General features: G+C 31.6%; 3 protein-coding genes and 1 non-coding gene across 5 annotated transcripts; 1 reads left to right on the top strand and 3 right to left on the bottom strand.

Annotated features, from left to right (window-relative positions):
- Positions 1 to 564: 564 nt before the first annotated feature.
- On the bottom strand, positions 565 to 3,069 carry LOC105114326 (Reticulon family protein). 2 transcript variants are annotated; one of them, XM_011010844.1, is made up of 5 exons: positions 2,868 to 3,069; positions 2,667 to 2,758; positions 2,236 to 2,416; positions 1,196 to 1,407; positions 565 to 1,019 (listed from the first exon to the last, which is right to left on the bottom strand). In XM_011010844.1, the coding sequence occupies exons 2-5, from the start codon at positions 2,731 to 2,733 to the stop codon at positions 850 to 852; spliced, it is 630 nt and encodes a 209-aa protein (XP_011009146.1). In that variant the 5' UTR covers positions 2,734 to 2,758; positions 2,868 to 3,069; the 3' UTR covers positions 565 to 849. The 2 variants fall into 2 exon arrangements, with proteins under 2 accessions (XP_011009146.1, XP_011009145.1); XM_011010843.1 differs by having other exon boundaries at positions 2,667 to 3,069.
- Positions 3,070 to 7,649: 4,580 nt separating this feature from the next.
- Positions 7,650 to 11,011, bottom strand: LOC105114325 (Josephin family protein). Its single transcript, XM_011010842.1, has 2 exons — positions 10,594 to 11,011; positions 7,650 to 8,449 (listed from the first exon to the last, which is right to left on the bottom strand). Exons 1-2 carry the CDS (start codon positions 10,843 to 10,845, stop codon positions 7,859 to 7,861), a joined length of 843 nt encoding a protein of 280 aa, XP_011009144.1. The 5' UTR covers positions 10,846 to 11,011; the 3' UTR covers positions 7,650 to 7,858.
- A 602-nt stretch (positions 11,012 to 11,613) lies between these two features.
- LOC105114324 (Cysteine proteinases superfamily protein) lies at positions 11,614 to 14,514 on the bottom strand. The gene is made up of 8 exons (XM_011010841.1): positions 14,376 to 14,514; positions 14,075 to 14,228; positions 13,906 to 13,987; positions 13,763 to 13,826; positions 13,447 to 13,552; positions 13,289 to 13,343; positions 12,564 to 12,617; positions 11,614 to 12,076 (listed from the first exon to the last, which is right to left on the bottom strand). Exons 1-8 carry the CDS (start codon positions 14,497 to 14,499, stop codon positions 11,933 to 11,935), a joined length of 783 nt encoding a protein of 260 aa, XP_011009143.1. The 5' UTR covers positions 14,500 to 14,514; the 3' UTR covers positions 11,614 to 11,932.
- A 68-nt stretch (positions 14,515 to 14,582) lies between these two features.
- Positions 14,583 to 14,655, top strand: TRNAE-CUC (transfer RNA glutamic acid (anticodon CUC)). Its single transcript has one exon. It is a non-coding gene; the product is annotated as a tRNA-Glu (tRNA).
- Positions 14,656 to 19,715: the final 5,060 nt, after the last annotated feature.

Below are 19,715 nucleotides of genomic sequence, written 5' to 3'. Positions count from 1 at the left end.
CTAGACTTGCTAGTCTCCATGTCTCTTCTTCCGCGCAGTCCTTTGCTCAAGGAGAATTGTTGGCAGGATAACCAGTAGGAAAAACTAGGGCAATTCGTTAAAAAGGAAAGCTTGTCCTATATTGGCAAGGAATCGATAGAAGAGAGCTCTCCATTATTGATGTGGTTTTCCTATGCATCAAATAAGTAATTAGGCCCGATTTCCTATATTGGTATGGAACTAGAGTGCTTCTTCCAGCCAAGCACCAGAGTCGTTCTTGGAAGTATATGGTAACTAGAGTTATTTATAGACCCTGAGAGTTCTGTTTGAGGTATATCGCGGTGCGTGGAGTTCCGAGTAACGAGGTTGGTGTCCGCCGCTGGTGCTGGTTGTGGTTGTGCTTGGGGCTGCAGTTTTGCGCCACCTGCATAGCCAACACATGCAATTGGCTATCAAAAGCAGGAGTCGAGGTTTTTTGAGGTGTTTTGCCTCTGAAGAAGCTTTTGGACTCGAAACACGGCCTGAAGAAATGTTTTTTCTTTGTGAAGCCGATAGTGGTTGGTAAAGTTAGTGCCAACACATAAATAAATATAAAAATAAGGGAGAATATATTAAAGTGTTGTAGCTGAGTGCAAAAAAAGCCATATTGCCTTCTGAGATATACAGGGTCTCTTCTGCTCCAATTGATGCCGAGAAACTCCGGCTAGGAATGAAGGTACAAAGAGGAAAGAAATTGTTTCAAAAAAGGACCAAAACAAAAAAGAGCAATCTCCCACACCCAAAGCTCATAGATCATGGTGCCCACCCTAAGCACTCCTCGGCACCTTACCTCACAAAACATAACAAATCCCATAAGAAGAAAAATGATAATCAACTTAGTTTCTGCCTCTCCAAAATCCAATTTTGGACTCTGCCAATACACTCAACATCAACTTTCAGATACAATTGGTGTGATTTCTTGAACACCATCCCTGCATATCTATCAAGATAATCTTCATATCTCTCATAGAGCGCTGGAATTGTCAGAACGATCAGAAGGCCTGTCATAAAAATGTGTAGATTTAGAGATAACTGCGGAGAACAAAGATAGAGAGAACATGAAGAATGCACACTTTTCAAAGTGTCCATCCTTGTACTAAGGACAATGTCATTTCTTTTTCTCTTTCAATTTGATTCGGAAATAAGGAACATATTTGAAGAAAGGATGTGAACTTACTGGCGTAACCCAGAGTAAGAAAATCAGTCAAGCCACCAACAACAGATATCAGCAACAGATATGCAGCTACCTTCAAGAACAACTTTGTATCCTTACCCAAGGCAATGTCCTGGGAAATTGAGAGCAAAGCATTCAAGCGAGTGCGGATCAAAGAAGCAACCTCAGTCACTGTTTCTTCAGACAGATGAAACCGTGGTAAAGGTGGAGCAGGTCTGGTCAATGGGAAAAAATCCAATAAAGCATCAAGTTTTCTAAAACTGGAAAATTAAATCTAGGACACTCATTATTACTCAATTGAAAAACTGATAGTCCTCATTCTCCTTCCATTAAAATGAAAATAAGGGATGATTTGGGAGAACTTCACCTGTAGATGTTAAGAGGATCGGGATGCAGAATTATCATGATTTTGTTATTTGTGTAGAAAAAAATGGTAGTGTCATTATTTCATTTTGGTGGTAAATTTATTATAGATGTGTTAATTTGCCGAAATGAATGGCAGAAGTAACTGCAGCTTCTAAAGCGAATCACGAATCACACTCAGTGGCCAGCAAATCCAGAAACAACAATGGCATTCCCTGAAAAGTATCTCTGCAAAATCATACATATGCCATTTGCTTATGAGAAAAATAACTCCTCGGTTTCATCTGACATGCTTTCTGCTATTGACAAAGAGAAAATGTATGCGGCCGACTAATTCTGGAGTCAATTTATGAGTGAACATCCAACATATAAAGATTTATAGCCATCTATCCACTGGACTGATGCCAACCTTGGCCGTGACTGAAATTCACCTATTAAACCTAGTTCTTTCATCGCTTAGAGTGAATCCTACGACTTCTTATCACTTAACTGGACATCAGAGAAGCGGCATTGTTAAAAAACTCAAGGAAAAATTCTGAAAAAATGTTTTAATGCATACGAAATACCACATTTTTTGCAATCGATCTTATTGAATTGTTGAATATTCAAATCGGTCAGGATTAACTGACACCATATAACCTTTAATCATGGTTAAGAATCAAAATTTCATTGGAAGGTACCGATTAAGAATTGCAGCAGATTTGGCCCAGAGAAAGAGAATGACAGCAAGGAGGAGGAGAACACTAGAAACAAGTGATAGAAGAGTGTAACCGGATCTCTCAAACACCACCCAAGAAGATAGAGTAACTAGAAGTATCCCAAGTGTAATATTCATTTGCCTCCACAGTATCACATCCGCCACTGTTAAACAAAAAATATACCAAGTAAAACTACTGACAGAAAAATTATAACACCCATTGAAGCAAAGAAGTATCTATAATCCTTCGTTACGAAGATAACAAAACAAGAAAAGGGCTTCACAGAATTAAATAGCTGAAAACAAATACAAAGTCTATCCACTGCACCAATGGAATCAAGTGCAGTTAATGATAGGAATTGATGAAGCAGATATGAATCATCATCATCGAGAAAGGATTAAAAAGTCACTTACCAAAACCTCCTCCAAAGATCTCATGAACAGTTCTTTGTCTGTTAAACAATCGACTGGATGAACCCATTTAGATAGAATCCGGTTTCAGATCTCTAAACACCAAAAGAAATAAAGAAACCAAAAACAGGTATCTTTGAGATGATGTTCAAAAAAGAGAGAAATAAAAGGTCCTCTTAGCCTTTTTATATACTAGTAATATATCCTTTTCTTTCGTTTTGTATTGTATTCTATTGTTCATTCAGGTGATCAGGGAGGTTCAATCCAGTGTAGGACTAGTATGCCTGATGTATCATCGATGGAATGGAAGGCTGTCAAAAGATGCGGTTGGTGGCCTCAGCATCCAGCCTAAAAGCGTCAGACCGCCCCTAGCTTTCTTTCTTTTCAGCTCTTTTGTTTTATACTCTTCCACTAGTGTATAAAGTATATAATAACAGTGGATAATAGATTTGGATTGTGCTTAGCTGTGGCGTTGGATTAAAAATAAATTAATATTTATATATTGATATCAGAATGCGTCTGGAAATATCAGAATGTGTCTGCAAATGTAGTTTAAATTATATTTTAAATTTTTTTGTTTAAAATAATTTTTTATTATTTTAATACATTAAAGTCAAAAATAATTTTCAAAAAATAAAAAAATTATTTTTATATATTTTTAAATAAAAAATACTTTAAATTACCATCACTATTATAATCCTAAATATACCTGAAGTAAAGAATAACATGAAAAAAGTCATGAAAAACTTGTAATTTTAGTAATTATAATTCAATCAATTCATGATATTTTGTTAAACCGACAACTTAAATTATAAAATTCAAATAACCTAATAAAAAAAATATAAAGTTTTTTATTTTTAGAAAAATCTCGTTACTTGAATTATTAAACTTAAAGCATCTAATTTAAAAAAAATTATAAAATTTAATTTTTAATTAATCAAATATTAAAAGATAAATTTGGATAAAGAATTTTAGTTATACAAAAGAATTTAAAAAACCATAGCATTTAAAAGAATGAAAATTAAGATTAAAATATAAAATAAATTTTATATTTAATTGAATAGTAAAATTAAAAAAATATATAGTAAAAGGAAAAAAAATAAAAAGAACAGAAATCAAAATTAACATAAAAATGTTGTGATAAAATGGTAAAGTTAAAAAAAATGTACAAAAACACCAAGAAAAAATTAGAAATGAAAACAACGAGGACTAAATTAAAAAATATAATACTATCCATTTGAATTGAAGGAATAAGTTAAAAACCACTAAAAGGTTTACAGAATGACCAAAGATAAAAATTAGAAATCCAAAGAATATGGACCATGTTAGAGAATATAATATTTGATAAATTTGAATTAATAGATAAAATTAAAAACAAATAAAACTTATACCAAATGACTAAGACCAAAAATTAAAAATCAAAAGAATAAAAATTGAAGTTGAAATATCAAACAACTAGGAGGGCTAAACTATAATTTTGAAGGGAGGAAGGAGAAAAGAAAAAGGAAAAGGACTCATCATCCTCAAACTCGAGCACCACCTAAAACAAGCGTTACACCATCAGGAAGAGAACATGACGATGTTTCCAATGAAATAATGAAAAGATATTTTTTAGATGCTGGGAGGTGTTGCATGCACCGCTCAAGGAGCACTCTCACCAGCCGTCAGGTGTCATACACGCACACCCATCTTTTTTATATTTAGCTAAATATAGAATTGTCCCTAATTTGAGTTTTTAATCAAAAAAATTATGAAAAGCCAAAAACACCCCTTAAACTCAAACTTATTTTTTTTATTTTAAAGGTATTTTTTTATTTTTACTATTCATTTTAATTGTTTATTATACCCCACATCTTTAAATATAATAGTCAAGAAACTATTATGAAAATACAAAAACACCCTTTGATGCTAGGTTTAATTTTCTTCCTTTCATTGGTATTTGAGTCATTATATTATACAATCAATATGAGAAAATATTTATTTTTTTCTGCTATTTTTTGTAATGATAAACAGATCATGTGAAAATACCTCAATATCCTTATACATATATCTTAAGATTTTTTTTATGGAGAGAACAAACAATATTATACTGTTCCAATTAACATTGATAATGGATGCGATGCTACAATAATTTTTTAAGGTATTTTAGTTCTTTTTAATAGGTATATAGTATACACTTAGATGTTACCCTTAAGGTACCATTTTCAAAACTAATTTTTATTTAATTAAACTATAATTTTTTCTTTTTTTATTTCTTATGACTTTTTCTCTCATTTTTCATAATCCAATGACTAAAATAAAATGAAAATGAAAATTAAAGACCAAAACATAAAACTACATAAACCATATATGGAAAAATCAAGAATCCAAGGACTGATGTGTATTTGACACACTACATTATTCCTCCACAGTGACAATGCTTTTGTAAGAGGGAAATAGTTTGAGGATAGAAACATAAAAACTATGAAACTACATGGACTAAATGTGAAAAAATAAAAACTTCATCCACTAAAGTGTATTTTGACACGCTGCAGTATTCTCCTAAAGTAACAATTCCTTTGCGAGTTATGAAGATAAAGTTTGAGGGTCAAGCATAAAACTACAGGATCCAAATATAAAAAATTAAAAATTCAGGGACTAATGTGCACTTGACACGCTACACTATTCCTCTATGATAACAATGTTTTTATGAGTGGGTAAATAGTGTACTAAAACATAATGGAAACAAAGTTTGAGAATTGAAACATTAAGATATAAAACTAAATAGGCAAAAATAAACTTGATATGTCGTTATTAAATTTTTATTATTGTTCTAGTAGTGTTATTAAATTTGATCTGTTGTTTAGGTTGGGTTTTAAATTAAATAAGATAAGAGGTGATTTAATCTGATTTAAATAACTCGGTTAATTTAATTAAAAATCAATTTAATTTTTTTTTTTTTAAATAATTTCATTTTATTTTAATTAAAAATATAATTTTTTTATTTATGTATTTTTTTATGAAAACATTTTTTTTATGAGAAGCATTATTTCTTAAGTAAGAACTTATTATGATCAGGAAAATAATTTTTAATTAAAAATAAAAAAAAAATTATGAATCCATTATTTTTATGTCCCTATATTAAAAAAAATGTGAGAACAATAAATTTGAGTATAAAATAAAGAATTTTTTTTAAAAAAATAAATATTTTATTCTTATTCAATATTAATGAGCAAATTATTTAAAAATTTCTTCATATCATGTTAACATATAATTATTCATAAAGCAATACATAATATATGATTAAAAAATCATTATCTTCTTAGAAATAATAGAATAATCATAACATTGATTAAATTTTATTTTAAAAATTTACTCAAAATTTTTTATCAAAAAAAGAAAAGTAAATAAAAAATTAAGAAATATTTAAGCAAAAAGCGAGGCACACATGAGCTTAGAAGGTCAGGTCTATATGCATGTTCTTCATTTTATTTTTTGAATTGGTGGACGACAAGTTATCTGTTCTATTTATTTTATATATAATATATAACATATAACATGTTATCTTCTAGTTTTCATAGTAATTAGGAAGTTGTATTCAAGTTTTCGGACTTTAAAAATTTAATTTTCAACTTTTATTAACTGAACACCCCTAAAAATATTATGGAAACCTTAATAAACTTATTTCAAATGACGAAAAAAATATAATCACTCTGAAAGATCAAAATCCAATTGAATAAAAAAACTAAATGAGTCTCAATTTAATTCTTACAGCATGTTCAAGGAGAAACTTCATTTTTATTGAACTTTTCTTTTTAAGATAAACTCCTTATCATTAAAATCGACCTTTTTGGTGGATAAAATGTAGTTAACTTATCACTTTCTTTCTTCACTTAAATTTCAGGGACTAAAATATAAAATGAAAGAAATTTAAGACTGAAACAGAAAACTCTAAAAAACATAATTAAAAAAGTAAAACCCTAGGGATGAACTATGGTATATTAAAAAATGAAAAAAAGGTTGTCATTTTATTTTTGTATTAAATTTTATCTTAGTTATTTCAATGTTTTTAATCGACAAAACTAAATTCTATTTTGCAAAACTATGCATCAATGACAATATGTTTTTTTGACATTACAAATACAACATAAAACGTGGACCGAAACCAAACATCAAGCTTAAAGCCATGTGAATATAGTATAGGAGGATGAATTTGAAAAACAAATATAAATTTGGTGGCTGAAACAAATCAGTGTTCATGAACCTAAAAAAAAAGAGACCAAAATCAACTTAGCAATCAACAGTGCACTTAAGTGTTAATAAATTTTTTTTAAAAAAAGTAATTTGTGGTATTTTTTTTAGTTAATTGTATGATAATATGCGTGGGAGAAGGAAAAGAAAGGCATCACCCTTACTATCCACCCCTTGCTGTTTTAAATCAGGGTACTTACATCCCTCTACAATCATGGCAGATTTTTGGTGACTATGGCGGTTAACAAGTGCCACTGGCCATAGTAACTCCGGTAAACTGGCCCGGACACCCACGTTAATAAAAAAAAAAAAAGTGTTAATAAATTTTTTTAAAAAAAGTAATTTGTGGTATTTTTTTTAGTTAATTTGTTTTAGTTAATTGTATGATAATATAATATAATATGCATACGGTAGCATATGCGTGGGTAGAAGGAAAACAAAGACATCACCCTTACTATCCATCCCTTGCTGTTTTAAATCAGGGTACTTACATCCCTCTACAATCATGGCAGATTTTTGGTGACTATGGCGGTTAACAAGTGCCACTGGCCATAGTAACTGGCTGAAAAACTGATCAACGGGGGTTGCCGGTAACCATGACTCACAAGGCATTTGACATTTCCATGTTTCTTCCATAAAAAAACCCTTGATTCACATATTCTCATAGGGGCACTATCCAACCACAAAATTAGACGTGCCAACCACCCAAGAATTATAAGAGTTTTGGTATAAAAAAAACAACAGCCACAAGAAGTGCCTGTTAGAGAACCCATGCAATCATATAGCTGCCAGGTAGCTTTCTTCTCGATTGAGAGTTTTTACAGTAAAAGTTTGAAGGTGTGAGAAAAAGTAAAATGGAAGTATGTGCTGCATAAATACGATGACCTGCCATGTGTTCTATCAACCCTCCCTGAAATGGTTTCTTGTTGCTCAACTAACAGAAAATAAATGCAAAAGAATATTTCTTATTGAGCCTTTTTGTCCTCGCTATCTTTTTTGTCATCTTTGGTATCTTCATTGTCTTTTTGAGGACTGCCAGTTTCCACCCTGCTCATGGATTGGGAAGGTTCCATCAAGCTGGCAGCTATTGCAGCTTTCATGTCCTGGTCCTCCATTTCTAACAGAATTTCTTGATATGGGTCAGAATCCTGTTGAGTGGAATTGATTCTCTGAGGAGACTGCGTGTTGTTGCCGGATTTAATGATCCTCTCAGCATCTTCAGGAGACAGCCACTGCCCATAACCATTGGAAGCTTCAGAGGAAGCAATAGGAAACTCTTTTGGGAAGTTTCCTCTCACCAGGAAAATGCTCCAGCCAGAGTTTTTAAGAGAATCCAGATAGGCTGCAAGGTAAAACTTGGATAAGTGTTGTGGAGCTGCGTAGAGGCTGTCAAAGTTATACCACTCCCCATTCACTTTCCTAATGCAGAACCAATGATCATGCAAATGACAAATAAATGCATTTTCTAGATCAGGGTCAATCTGTGCATGCTCAGCAACCGGACTATCAGAGGCAATGACCTGCAAGTCCCACACCTCTAAAGCCTTTTGTAAAACCTGCAAACAAGAATCCTCACAGTAAGTTGAGTTCGCACAACTCCATAGACATGCCAAGAAATAGTCTCCAGAAAAAAAAGGAACATACTTTATATGCATTTAAGTTAACCTGATAGCATTATCTCTTAAGCATGAGACCGGTCCGTGGTTCAAAGGCAAGTCCATTCATATGATTACATAAAAAATTTACTAATGAACAACATGGACCATGCATGGTTAATAATAATAATAAGAAAAAAATCACTGGTAAAATAGAACTAGAGAAAAAGAGTGGAATTTACAACGAGGGCATGCCAGTTCAATAATTTCCCGAGGAATCTCATGTAAAGAATAAAAATTGAATGTTAACTGCCCATGATGTACGGATGCTCACACACAAAGATGGTATCAAAGATAGAATAGTTGGAAATGAGAATTAGTGCCTGACAGAATGACAAAACCTACAGTGAAACTATACATGCCCATTTTCCTGATTAATCTCTACTCTATAATGGGTATCCATCCTCATCTAAACCTACAATAAACCTCCATCACAGAACCAGTTGTTATATGTCTTTCATCGATTTATACTGTTAAGAACACAGACAAACTTTGAGAGGAATTGTAGCCACATAATTTACCGATTAAAATGCCTCAAATGCCCTTCAGGCACCACTTCATACTATTCACTGGTCCATAGGTACCAGAAATATGTTTGTGGTACAAGGTTCAGGGATGGGACATGCACTTTGTTTAATTTACAGTATGTAGGGGGGTAGGCTTAGATGACATGTTAGTTTGAATCATGGTACAATTGGAACATCTTTTTGGTTTGTTGACAGCAGAAACATTATGGTCTAATAGTGTAAAGGAAGAAAACATCAAACACAAATGCAGTTTTCATTTCTAATAAATGATAGAACAGAAAGAGCATTAGCTTCAAAAAAATCAGATCGATCAATAATACAATATAAAGTAGTTGAACCGGATTAAATTAAAAACCAGACCTGTGTGAAGAAAAATATTAGCCAAAGTAAAACTGATGGCCCAGACTTGTCCCTTTCTCTAAGGCCCAGACTTCTCGTGTTATTAGGTTTAATTTGCAACATCACATCCGTCTCAAAATCTTTCTTCCACGGAAGTCAAGCATGTTACTTTGTTTCTTGCTGCTGGGAATTTTATTTTTTTTTCCTATTTCACTTCTTTCTTCATGGCCTCTCCCTCTCAGCTCTTTGAGAAAAATCAATCAAGCTCAGAGTTTTGTTCTCAATTTTTTTCCCATTTATACAGATTTCGGTTACCAAAAATGAGACTTTCATGATCCAGAACACAAAACACCTCGATCTAGTGCATAAATGTACTGCAATCCGAAAGGTGCGATTCAGATTGCCAAATGTAGGGTTGCCACAGTTATAGTAACTGTGAGCTGGTCTCAATCTCATATCTTTTACGCATACCATGACATGCACTTCATAAAAGTCTATTACAGCTTTTATCCACAAAGACTAATTACAATCGCATGTTTATTCTCAGAGATTTAAAAAATATCAGATGCTAAACCATATATCTATGCCAAAAACTTTACCATCTCTCCAACTCCCACCTCAAGCTACACATGCTCTATAAAAGCATCCATCCACCTCCATCAATCAAACACCTAAGTTTAAATGTTTTCCCTACCAAGATGAGTAGCCCATCCACCCCATGCATCCCAATATTTCACCATTACTAGCTCAATGTTCAAAGCATCAGCCTAAGTCCTGACTTTCATACTCCCAAGAAACATACTTTGCTAACTAATCAACTAAATGATTCATTATCCCCACATGCATCTCTCAAAATGTCTCAAATTTTCAACCACGGGGAAAGTAACACAAACTTTGCAATAACCTCCTTTCTCCCTTACCCAGTTTTGGTAACCCCACTGAACACAAAGTCATTGCTAAAATTTTAAAAATCTCCATGATTACAACCTAGTACTAATCAAGTGTTTTCGTTAACTCTAAGCCAATAATAACAAATCATGCCTCAACTTTCACTAACTTTAAGTTAACTCCAAAACAAAACAACATAGAAAAAAATTTCCATTTAACCTTAAAATTAATTTCTTAATTCTTGCATCAGTTCATTAACGAATCAAAACTGCTAATTAATTAACGACGAACCTGGATACTGAAATCACCGCCTAAGGAGACATTATGAGACTCGGCAGAGAGAAAATCACCAGAAGCAGCGGCGGAGACAGTGCCCTCTTGCATCATCTGGCGCTCTTTCGTATCGAGATCGGAAGCAAGCGCCGCCAAATCGAATTCTGAAAAGAATGGTCCTTGTAACACCGTGTTAACACAATGTACGGCGCATAGCTTTGCCTCTTGTACCTCGTGGTACAACATCCCTCCATTGCTCACTCCTTCCATGTGATTGATCCAATTTCGTCAAATTGAAACCCTAGATTTCTCCTTTGTTTCTTATTTATATTTTTACGATTATCAATGGCGGTTATATTAACTTTTTTTGTGGTTTTTCGGTGCGGGAGAATTTTTTCGACCTGCCTTGGAAATCATGAAAAAATGGAAGTGTTACTGGCACGTGCAAAAGAACTGCCTTACACGTGTAACAAATTTGGCAACCTGGAACTCGTTTTTGCTGGGAACACCCTTACTTTATATTTTTCACAATCGAGCATGAAGATTTTGTTTTGTTTTCATTTTAGAGCACTAACTTTATTAAAACTTTCAATCAAGTACTTTCATTCCATTAATTGCTCCATTTTCTACTTAGATATCCTGACATATGCTTATTAAGTATTGCAATGTTGGTGTATCAACTTTTTTATTTTTCTAATTCAAGTATTTGAACTTTATTTTTATTCATTTTGATACCAGCTTTTTCGTTTGTTCCAATATAGTAAAAACCTGTTAATTGTTTATTTTCACATGGTTTCCATTTCTTTTTTTAATAATTGATATTTTAAATTTTTTTAATAATTTTTATTAATCATAAAATAGAATTTAATATCGAAGCAAAGCTTAAATAACTTACCATTAGTTAAAATGACTTTCTTTCTAAATAAAAAACAAACCACACATTAAAAATGATATAAGTAGTAAATGGACACAATTTAAAAAAAAATAATAATAATTAATGTATCTATATAGAACGACCGAGAATTTGCAGGTTATATATATATATAAAGCCGTTCTGACGATTTGACTCTAAAATTATAATGCTTCCGACTCCTTTCACCAGTGTAACTTTCAACCAGGAGGCCTCCTGGTGTTTAGGCTAAAAGAAATGCAGATACACGATCAAGCCTGGAAAAGAGTATGCCTGCGCTTTGCATGATTTTCAATTTCTTTCGCATAAAGCAGTAAATCCCTGCAACTCTGCAAGACTACATCCTCCTTAAATACTAACAGTACAAAATAGCATCAGCATCACTTTCTTTGGCAATTATCAATGCTGGTTTTCCTCCGCCCATGATGAAAGTCTACTTCTGAAGCCTCAGACAAGCAAGTCGTAATGATTCTTACCACTGTACAGTAGCCTCACAGCTTTCCTTGGCTTTCCCTTCCAAGAGCCCTTCTGGAACTCAGCTCCGTACTCTGCTATGGGAATAAAGCCAGAGCCCCACCCACGACTGGCGTGCTGCATAGCATGCAAAATCTTGAATTTCATTCTAATTGGATGTAAGATTTTATCACTTGCTCATGACTAAACAAGGTGTAACTTTTTCACCTACTGAATCCTGGCAGAAATGCTGCAGCATAACAAGATGAGTACATTCATAGATTTAATGATTGCAATAAGATTGTCAAATGATCATAAAGTCGACCTAATTTAGCATGTCAAACACAGCTACTACTAAGCAAAGCCATTCTTGTCATATAATGAAGGTCTCACTCATCCCCTGCTATAAGCCCCAGAATGCCAGAGGCTCCCAAACTATATCCCTCATTTGCACGCACCAAAAACCAAGAAACCAATTCATTCTTTTTGTGAATTTCATCTCTTTCTTGGCTATATAGCATAACTATGTTATTGTAATTGTGGAAAAAGCAAAAGGTTAGTCACCTATATAGCATAACTTACAAGAATATTTTGCATGGCATGATCGTGGAAAGAAAAAACTTACCTCGTGCTCTGGTATGTAAACAATGATTGGCTGATTACACAATCTTGACAGCACCTAATTCAGCAGTGATGATCGTTGGATAGTGAAATGTCAGCAAAAATTACATATAAACAATCACACAGGTAAAGGCAGAAAACTCATACAAACAACACCCAGAGCAAAATCAGTCACACGTGATACTTTATAACAGCTAAAACGCTTCAGGCACAGTATTCTAATTTCTAAAGCTGCTAACTGAAGCTTGAAATGACAGTCCTTTTCTGCATCTCACCCAAAATGAAATGGAAATGTAGTAAGAAAAAAGAGGGTAGGCATGTGTTCATCTTAATTTACTAAAAAGAAAAGCAAACACTCATAAAAAGAAAAACAAACGCTCAAACATATCCATTACAATTCATCAATTTGGCATATCTAGATACTAGTAGCAACATATCAATTTCTCAACTTCATTCCATGACACGGATGGTAATCACTAATTTTACTGATGTAAAGGCACTATTTGATGCTCCAAATAGATATCCTTAGGAATTCTATGAAAACAACTCAATCTTCATCGCAATGGAAACTAAAACAACACACTCGACAGAGCTATGTCAGCTAAAAATACATATTAACTCTGTAAGTTCATGAGCAGATCTCTGAACAATTGCAAACACAATCACCAAGAAAACAAGTGGTACCATGAAAATGTAGGCATAAAAGAATGCATCAAAAGGATCACTAACCAGTAGCTCTGACTCGCCTCCCCAAAAATCAGGTCGCTGAATGCGTTGGCAGTAACTATAGAAAGACATTAACAGATGTACAATGAAATCCCATTCACAAAAGTATGCTAAAGCATCCATCAGAAAATCAATGATAACTGTACTACTTCAACTCTCACCGTTTCAAAGACTCATCAACCGTGATTGCAATAACTGCTTCTTCGTACTGTTTACGTTCTTCTTTACTATCACATATAACCTCTTTCACAGCCATTCGTAGTTCATCTGCAGTTTTTATAGCAAGAAAATATAAGCTTCTGCCACTATTTAAAGCAGTATAATCTTTTCAATATCTACAAAAAAACACAAGATAAGAGAATCCCATAATAAAAACAAAGCAAGACAGCTTGCCAGAAAGAAAAACAAATTCACAGCTCTTCCTTATCCTGTTGATGCTATTGAGATCAAGAAAATAAAATATTACATCAACTATACCTGCATTATCTCTCTCCTCTCGTGGATTAAGAGAGATGCCCTTGTTGAAAGCCATTCCTTTGACCTGATTTCCACCAGACAGAATTAGCTTAAAGGCTAAAAAAAAAAGAGAAGCAACGTTGTGTCACCTCATCAGTTAGTACCAGAGAACGAAATAGACAGCGCCCATCTCCAGTAACTTTCTGAACTGAATAATGCTCAACTTTTTTCATCGAATGTGAACCCCTGCCTCAAATAAAAACAAAGGGTTTAGTCTTCAAGGTCTATAAATGCAATAAAAAGAAAGAAAGAAAGAAGAAGAAGAAGTCTTACAGTGAAGGCCCGATTGTAGCGAAGAAGCGATGGGTGTTGGAAGGGAAGAAAGGCGGAGGAAATGAGTGAGGTTTGGAGGTGGAAATTGAAGGAAGTGGGGAAGAGACGAGCTCAAAATGGGCAAACCCATGTTTCAGCTGCTCTAATATATTATCTGCAAATCAATCATTTGTTCATACGCAGTTAGGCATGGAATTTAATGTTTCTATCGATCTGTTTGTTGTTGAGTTGAGAGGGTGAAAATGAGATAAAAAAATCTTTATAAATTCTTGGGAGTTAGAAGAGATGATGGAATGAATACCGTTTGTCGACTTCCCCGCCATGAAATTGAAAGCTACGAAAACAAAGCGAGGGAACGATACGGGCAGACAGTGATTCTTAAGCAAACGAAGCAACCACTCAGCGCAAAGTGATGATGCGGCCATAAGAGCACGCAGGCGTTTTTATAAATCGACGTCGTTATGTAGTTATTGTATTTTATATTTAACGTACGTAATCTCTGCAACATTCCGTTGTAGTCTAGTTGGTTAGGATACTCGGCTCTCACCCGAGAGACCCGGGTTCAAGTCCCGGCAACGGAAACTCTTTTGGCGCTCGGAGAACTTTTACGTGTTATCAGTGCCAGGCATGTATGCTTTTACAACTCTTTAGCGAACATGATAACAGTCCGCCGTCTGCTGAGCACGTGTGCGTGTGTGTATTATAATTTAAAAATAAAAAAACCTGAACCCCTCAGCATTTCCAGACAGTAGAACGTGACGGGGAGAGAGGCAATGTTCGGGTGTGTGTTAGAAACATGACTGTGATCTAAAATAAAATATATTTTTTATTAAAATTAGTTTGTTAAAATATATATTTTATTAAAATTATAGTTAAAATTAAAATTAAATAAAAAATAATTTAATGTGTTTGTTTAATAATATTTTTTAAATTAAGGTTATAAAATAACTAAAAAAACATATATTAATATTGATTGGTTTTAATTGAAATATTGTAGATTTAAATACTGATATTATATCATAAAACAAATAATATTTTTTATAAAATATTTTTTATTATTCTATTAAACTATTTTTAATTTTATCATGTACAAAATTCATGTAACAAGGACACAATTTTCATAGCTTATTGAGCATACAACAATATCAGATAAAATTTTATTCGAAATAAAATTGAGATTGTGATCAAATTCTGCATATCATATGATCTTTTTCTAATATAATTATATAGTGTCATTGAATAATATTAAACAATAGTTGTTTTTAATAAAATACAATATTTGAGAAATTTTGTTGAATATATTTTACTGGGTCGTACTCGGTCCAATACATTTAGGTTTGGACCAGACCCGTTCCAACCCATGAATAGTGGAGATGTTCTCTAGTGTTCACGTGAGTGAATTAATTTATTCTTTATTGTTCACTTTGTAGAACAATAAAGACAAGGAAATGCAGCTAAAGAAGAGGAAGGGGAAGAGTAGGCTACCTAAAATTAGTTTGTTAAAATATATATTTTATTAAAATTATAGTTAAAATTAAAATTAAATAAAAAATAATTTAATGTGTTTGTTTAATAATATTTTTTAAATTAAGGTTATAAAATAACTAAAAAAACATATATTAATATTGATTGGTTTTAATTGAAATATTGTAGATTTAAATACTGATATTATATCATAAAACAAATAATATTTTTTATAAAATATTTTTTATTATTCTATTAAACTATTTTTAATTTTATCATGTACAAAATTCATGTAACAAGGACACAATTTTCATAGCTTATTGAGCATACAACAATATCAGATAAAATTTTATTCGAAATAAAATTGAGATTGTGATCAAATTCTGCATATCATATGATCTTCTTCTAATATAATTATATAGTGTCATTGAATAATATTAAACAATAGTTATTTTTAATAAAATACAATATTTGAGAAATTTTGTTGAATATATTTTACTGGGTCGTACTCGGTCCAATACATTTAGGTTTGGACCAGACCCGTTCCAACCCATGAATAGTGGAGATGTTCTCCAATGTTCACGTGAGTAAATTAATTTACTCTTTATTGTTCACTTTGTAGAACAATAGAGACAAGGAAATGCAGCTGAAGAAGAGGAAGGGGAAGAGTAGGCTACCCTCCACGGTTTTCTCCCCACTGATGGTGGTGCTATTGTTGTCGATAATGACTCAAGACGGTGATTTTTATGGCAATGACGAGGAAAATAAGTAGTGATGCTCCTTTTTCTTTCTGTGTAGGTCATTGTTAAACCTTTCTTTTTTATTTATGTTTATTCTCCCAATGTTACTTTCTATTTTGGAAAAACTAAAGTGAGTTGCTATTTGCAAAGCTTAACTTTTTTGCTTTTGTTAAACCTCAGGTGCAACCTTAATTTATGATGGGTTCCACTAAAACAAAAACACATTTTAGCTTAACCAAATATATATTATTATGGCTTAATCTCAACCTCACACGTATCTTTATTACCAAATAGCCACTTCATTCAAACAATGCTTCTTTTATTTGGTCTCTATAATTTGTATACTTTAATTTTTCATTTCTTTGTTTTCTTCCTTACTTTAAAAAAAGAATTGCTTTAATTTATGATTTTTTATAATGATTTGTTTTTATGCTTGCATATTAAGATCTCAAAGTGTCAATGAACTGTTACATTACTTGATTAATTTTTGATTTAGTAAAATAAAATTTAATTTCATTAATTTAAAAAAATTAGAGTAACATTTATCAACTTTAAAGCTTAAATAAATTTTTAATATCTTTTTTATGCCAGCATCATGGATTGATTTACACATTCAAGAAAAAAGTTCATGTCCTTTTCTTAATTTCAATCCCTTAAACTTTTTTTTTAATCTACTCCTTTCATATTGGTTTTATTTAGGGCTTGACTTAGTGGTTTGTTTTAGTTGCCTTGATATGAGGATCTTGCAATACCAAGAAAAAATTTTAGCACTCATTTAATGTTCAATTTTGTGGAAAAAAAATCAACTGATTTAGAATAATTAAGCATGAAGGCATTAAATTTAAAACTAAAACAAATATGAGGATTGGATTAAACAGGCAGGGTAAATAGGCTAGTGCATGCAACGCATGTGGTAACGTATAAAAGACCCCCTTCATGTTTAGAGATGTGTAAGGCGTCCCCTGATTACCAAACACAAGCTTCTACAACAATGTTTGACACAACTTGTTATGCTCATCCAAATGGTCTGGCACGTGCAGACAAAGACGATGCAATACACCTCCAATAACCCTTTGTTTCTTTTCTCTCTTTTCTCTTTCCTTTTCCTCATGATTCATATTGGGTTACCAAAATTAAAAGGTATCATGTCATTTTATTTTTTTATCAAATTTGAATATCATTCTTTTGATTGTTATTTGTCTTCATTTGAATCCTTTTTTATTTTTATTTTTTTAATTTTTCCCCTCAACATTTGATTTCATTTAATTTTTATGTTAGATTAATCCTCATTCTTTTGATTGCTATTTTTTTTTATCATTTTTTAAGTATTTTTTTTTAAATTTTATCCTTATCATTTGGTTTCAATTTATTTTTATATCAAATTCGGCTCTCATTATTTTAATTGCTATTTATTTTGTTTTGGATTCTTTTTTATTGAATTTTTTTCAATTTTGTTCCTCGTTGTTTAATTGAGAGGGACTTTGGCTTTGTGAATTTCTTGGGTTTGCCTTGTACGACGTTAGTCCTAGTCTCATGACCCAAGTCACAGATTTTAAAAATTAACCCAAGTTTAATTTAGTCCTTTTTAGTTTTCTTTTTAATTATTTTTTTTTAAATTTGATCCTTCAATACTGGATCGGTTAGGAATTAGGCTTCATGAGTTTTTCGCTTTCATTTCTATGAGATTATCTTGATTTCATGTCTCATTTTGCAGGCTTGTTAAGTTAACTAGTATTGATTCAATTCTTTTTTTATTGCATTTTTCTTAATTGATTTTTTTTTTAAGCTTCACTCTTAAACATTAGATTGTATGAGAATTGAGATTTGTAGTTTTATTCAATTTATTTTTTACAGGATTATCTCGGTCTTACATCTAGATCATGAATTTGGTAAGCTAATTTGGATGGATTTGAGTTAAGGGGTTTCTTATTTTTTAAAATATATTTTTTAATTTTTTTCCTTTCATATTTAATTTGTTGAGAATTTAACTTTAGATCTTTTTATATTTTCTTTATATAGGGTTATTACATTTTTTTTTATTTTTTTTATTTTTTATCAAATAAGATTATGGAGACCTTTTATAAATATAGGGAGGATATCTTTTTGTGGTATTGGCAAGCGTTTGTTTTTTGAGTTTATCATTTTCAAGTTGTTTATTTAGTTTGATTTTTTTATTATCGTTATCTTTTTTAATTATATTTTAAATTAACAGAACTTATTAAACTCACTCAAGTTAATGACCTAAGTCTTAGATTTTTCTTACTTCTTTAAAAATGTCAACGTTGTTTGAGCATCTTTTTTTATATTGGAAAATTGCATTGTTCATATGAACAATAAAGCATGTCCCTTTTTTTCTCTTTTTTTTTTAATTTTATTCTTCATAGTTTCGTTGATTTTGAATTGTTCTTCTCAATTTATTTGAGTTTGCTTTATATGAGATTATCATGACCTTAAACAAACATCTAGTATTTGATATTGATGCTTGATTTTGCAAGTTTTTATTTCTGTTATCATATAATTAAATACAAGATAGTTTAGAAAAAAAGAGTTATTAAATCTATTGGAGCTTATAACCCCAATAGCGGATTGATCCAATTTATCATCATTTCAATATTAAAAAAAATTATTATCTTGAATTTTTTATAAAGCCAAATTACAATTTTACTTATCATTTGGGTTGTCTTTAGACTTATCAAGTTGATTAAATCATATCAAAACTGCTCTCAAATAGTTTAATTTGAAACTCGAGCTAGTTTATCATCGTTTAGAAAAGGGTTATTAAATCTATTAAAGCTTATGACCCAAGTAGCAAATGGGTCCAATTTATCATCATTTCAATATAAAAAAGAAATATCATCTTGAAATTTTTGTACAGCCAAATTATAATTTTACTTATCATTTAGGTTGTCTTTAGACTTGTTAAATTGATTAGATCATATCAAGGCTACTCTCAAATGGTTTAATTTGAAACTCGAGTTAGACAAGAAATCGAGGTAAAAGAATTTAAGGTTGATTTATTAAGTCAGATTTTATAACAATATCAAAGAAGTTCATAATATATATATATATATTCTCAAATAAAAAAAGGTAATAACATGTCAATTCCAAATTACCTAATCTAACTAAACATATTATTTTTCCAGAAAAAAGAGTAATAATACAAGATATTTATGATTGTTTTATATAAAATTTGTGTATTTTTTTTACAAAAAGTCAAATAACTAGTCAATAAATTGCTCAAGATACCGAAAGCTAGTGTTATGACTTGTAGAATTAACAATGCATCAATCAATAAGAATGGATGCAAGTAAAGAGAGGTATGCAAAGAAGAGCAAGCAATGCTAGTAAGGTACAAATGAGTAATAGATCATATGATATCAAAGTTTTAAATAGATAGAGCTATAAAAAAAGTGTGGTGTAAGAATGTATATTGGAAA

This window comes from Populus euphratica, unplaced genomic scaffold, assembly GCF_000495115.2.
Source record: "Populus euphratica unplaced genomic scaffold, PopEup_1.0 scaffold519.1, whole genome shotgun sequence".
Classification (NCBI taxonomy): Eukaryota; Viridiplantae; Streptophyta; class Magnoliopsida; order Malpighiales; family Salicaceae; genus Populus; species Populus euphratica.
The sequence above is the reverse complement of the archived record's forward strand: the minus strand, read 5'-3'. Positions and strand labels throughout refer to the sequence as shown.

Coding starts and splice junctions, on each gene's coding strand:
- LOC105114325 (XM_011010842.1), bottom strand. CDS start 10,845: ATGGAAGGAGTGAGCAATGGAGGGATGTTGTACCACGAGGTACAAGAG. Junction 8,450..10,593: donor GCGGTGATTTCAGTATCCAG/GTTCGTCGTTAA, acceptor TCTTGTTTGCAG/GTTTTACAAAAGGCTTTAGA.
- LOC105114324 (XM_011010841.1), bottom strand. CDS start 14,499: ATGGCCGCATCATCACTTTGCGCTGAGTGGTTGCTTCGTTTGCTTAAG. Junction 12,618..13,288: donor GAGGCGAGTCAGAGCTACTG/GTTAGTGATCCT, acceptor CTGCTGAATTAG/GTGCTGTCAAGATTGTGTAA. Junction 12,077..12,563: donor TTTACATACCAGAGCACGAG/GTAAGTTTTTTC, acceptor CATGCTATGCAG/CACGCCAGTCGTGGGTGGGG.
- LOC105114326 (XM_011010843.1), bottom strand. CDS start 2,733: ATGGGTTCATCCAGTCGATTGTTTAACAGACAAAGAACTGTTCATGAG. Junction 2,417..2,666: donor GATCTTTGGAGGAGGTTTTG/GTAAGTGACTTT, acceptor TTTGTTTAACAG/TGGCGGATGTGATACTGTGG. Junction 1,408..2,235: donor TCTGCTGCAATTCTTAATCG/GTACCTTCCAAT, acceptor CCCATTGACCAG/ACCTGCTCCACCTTTACCAC.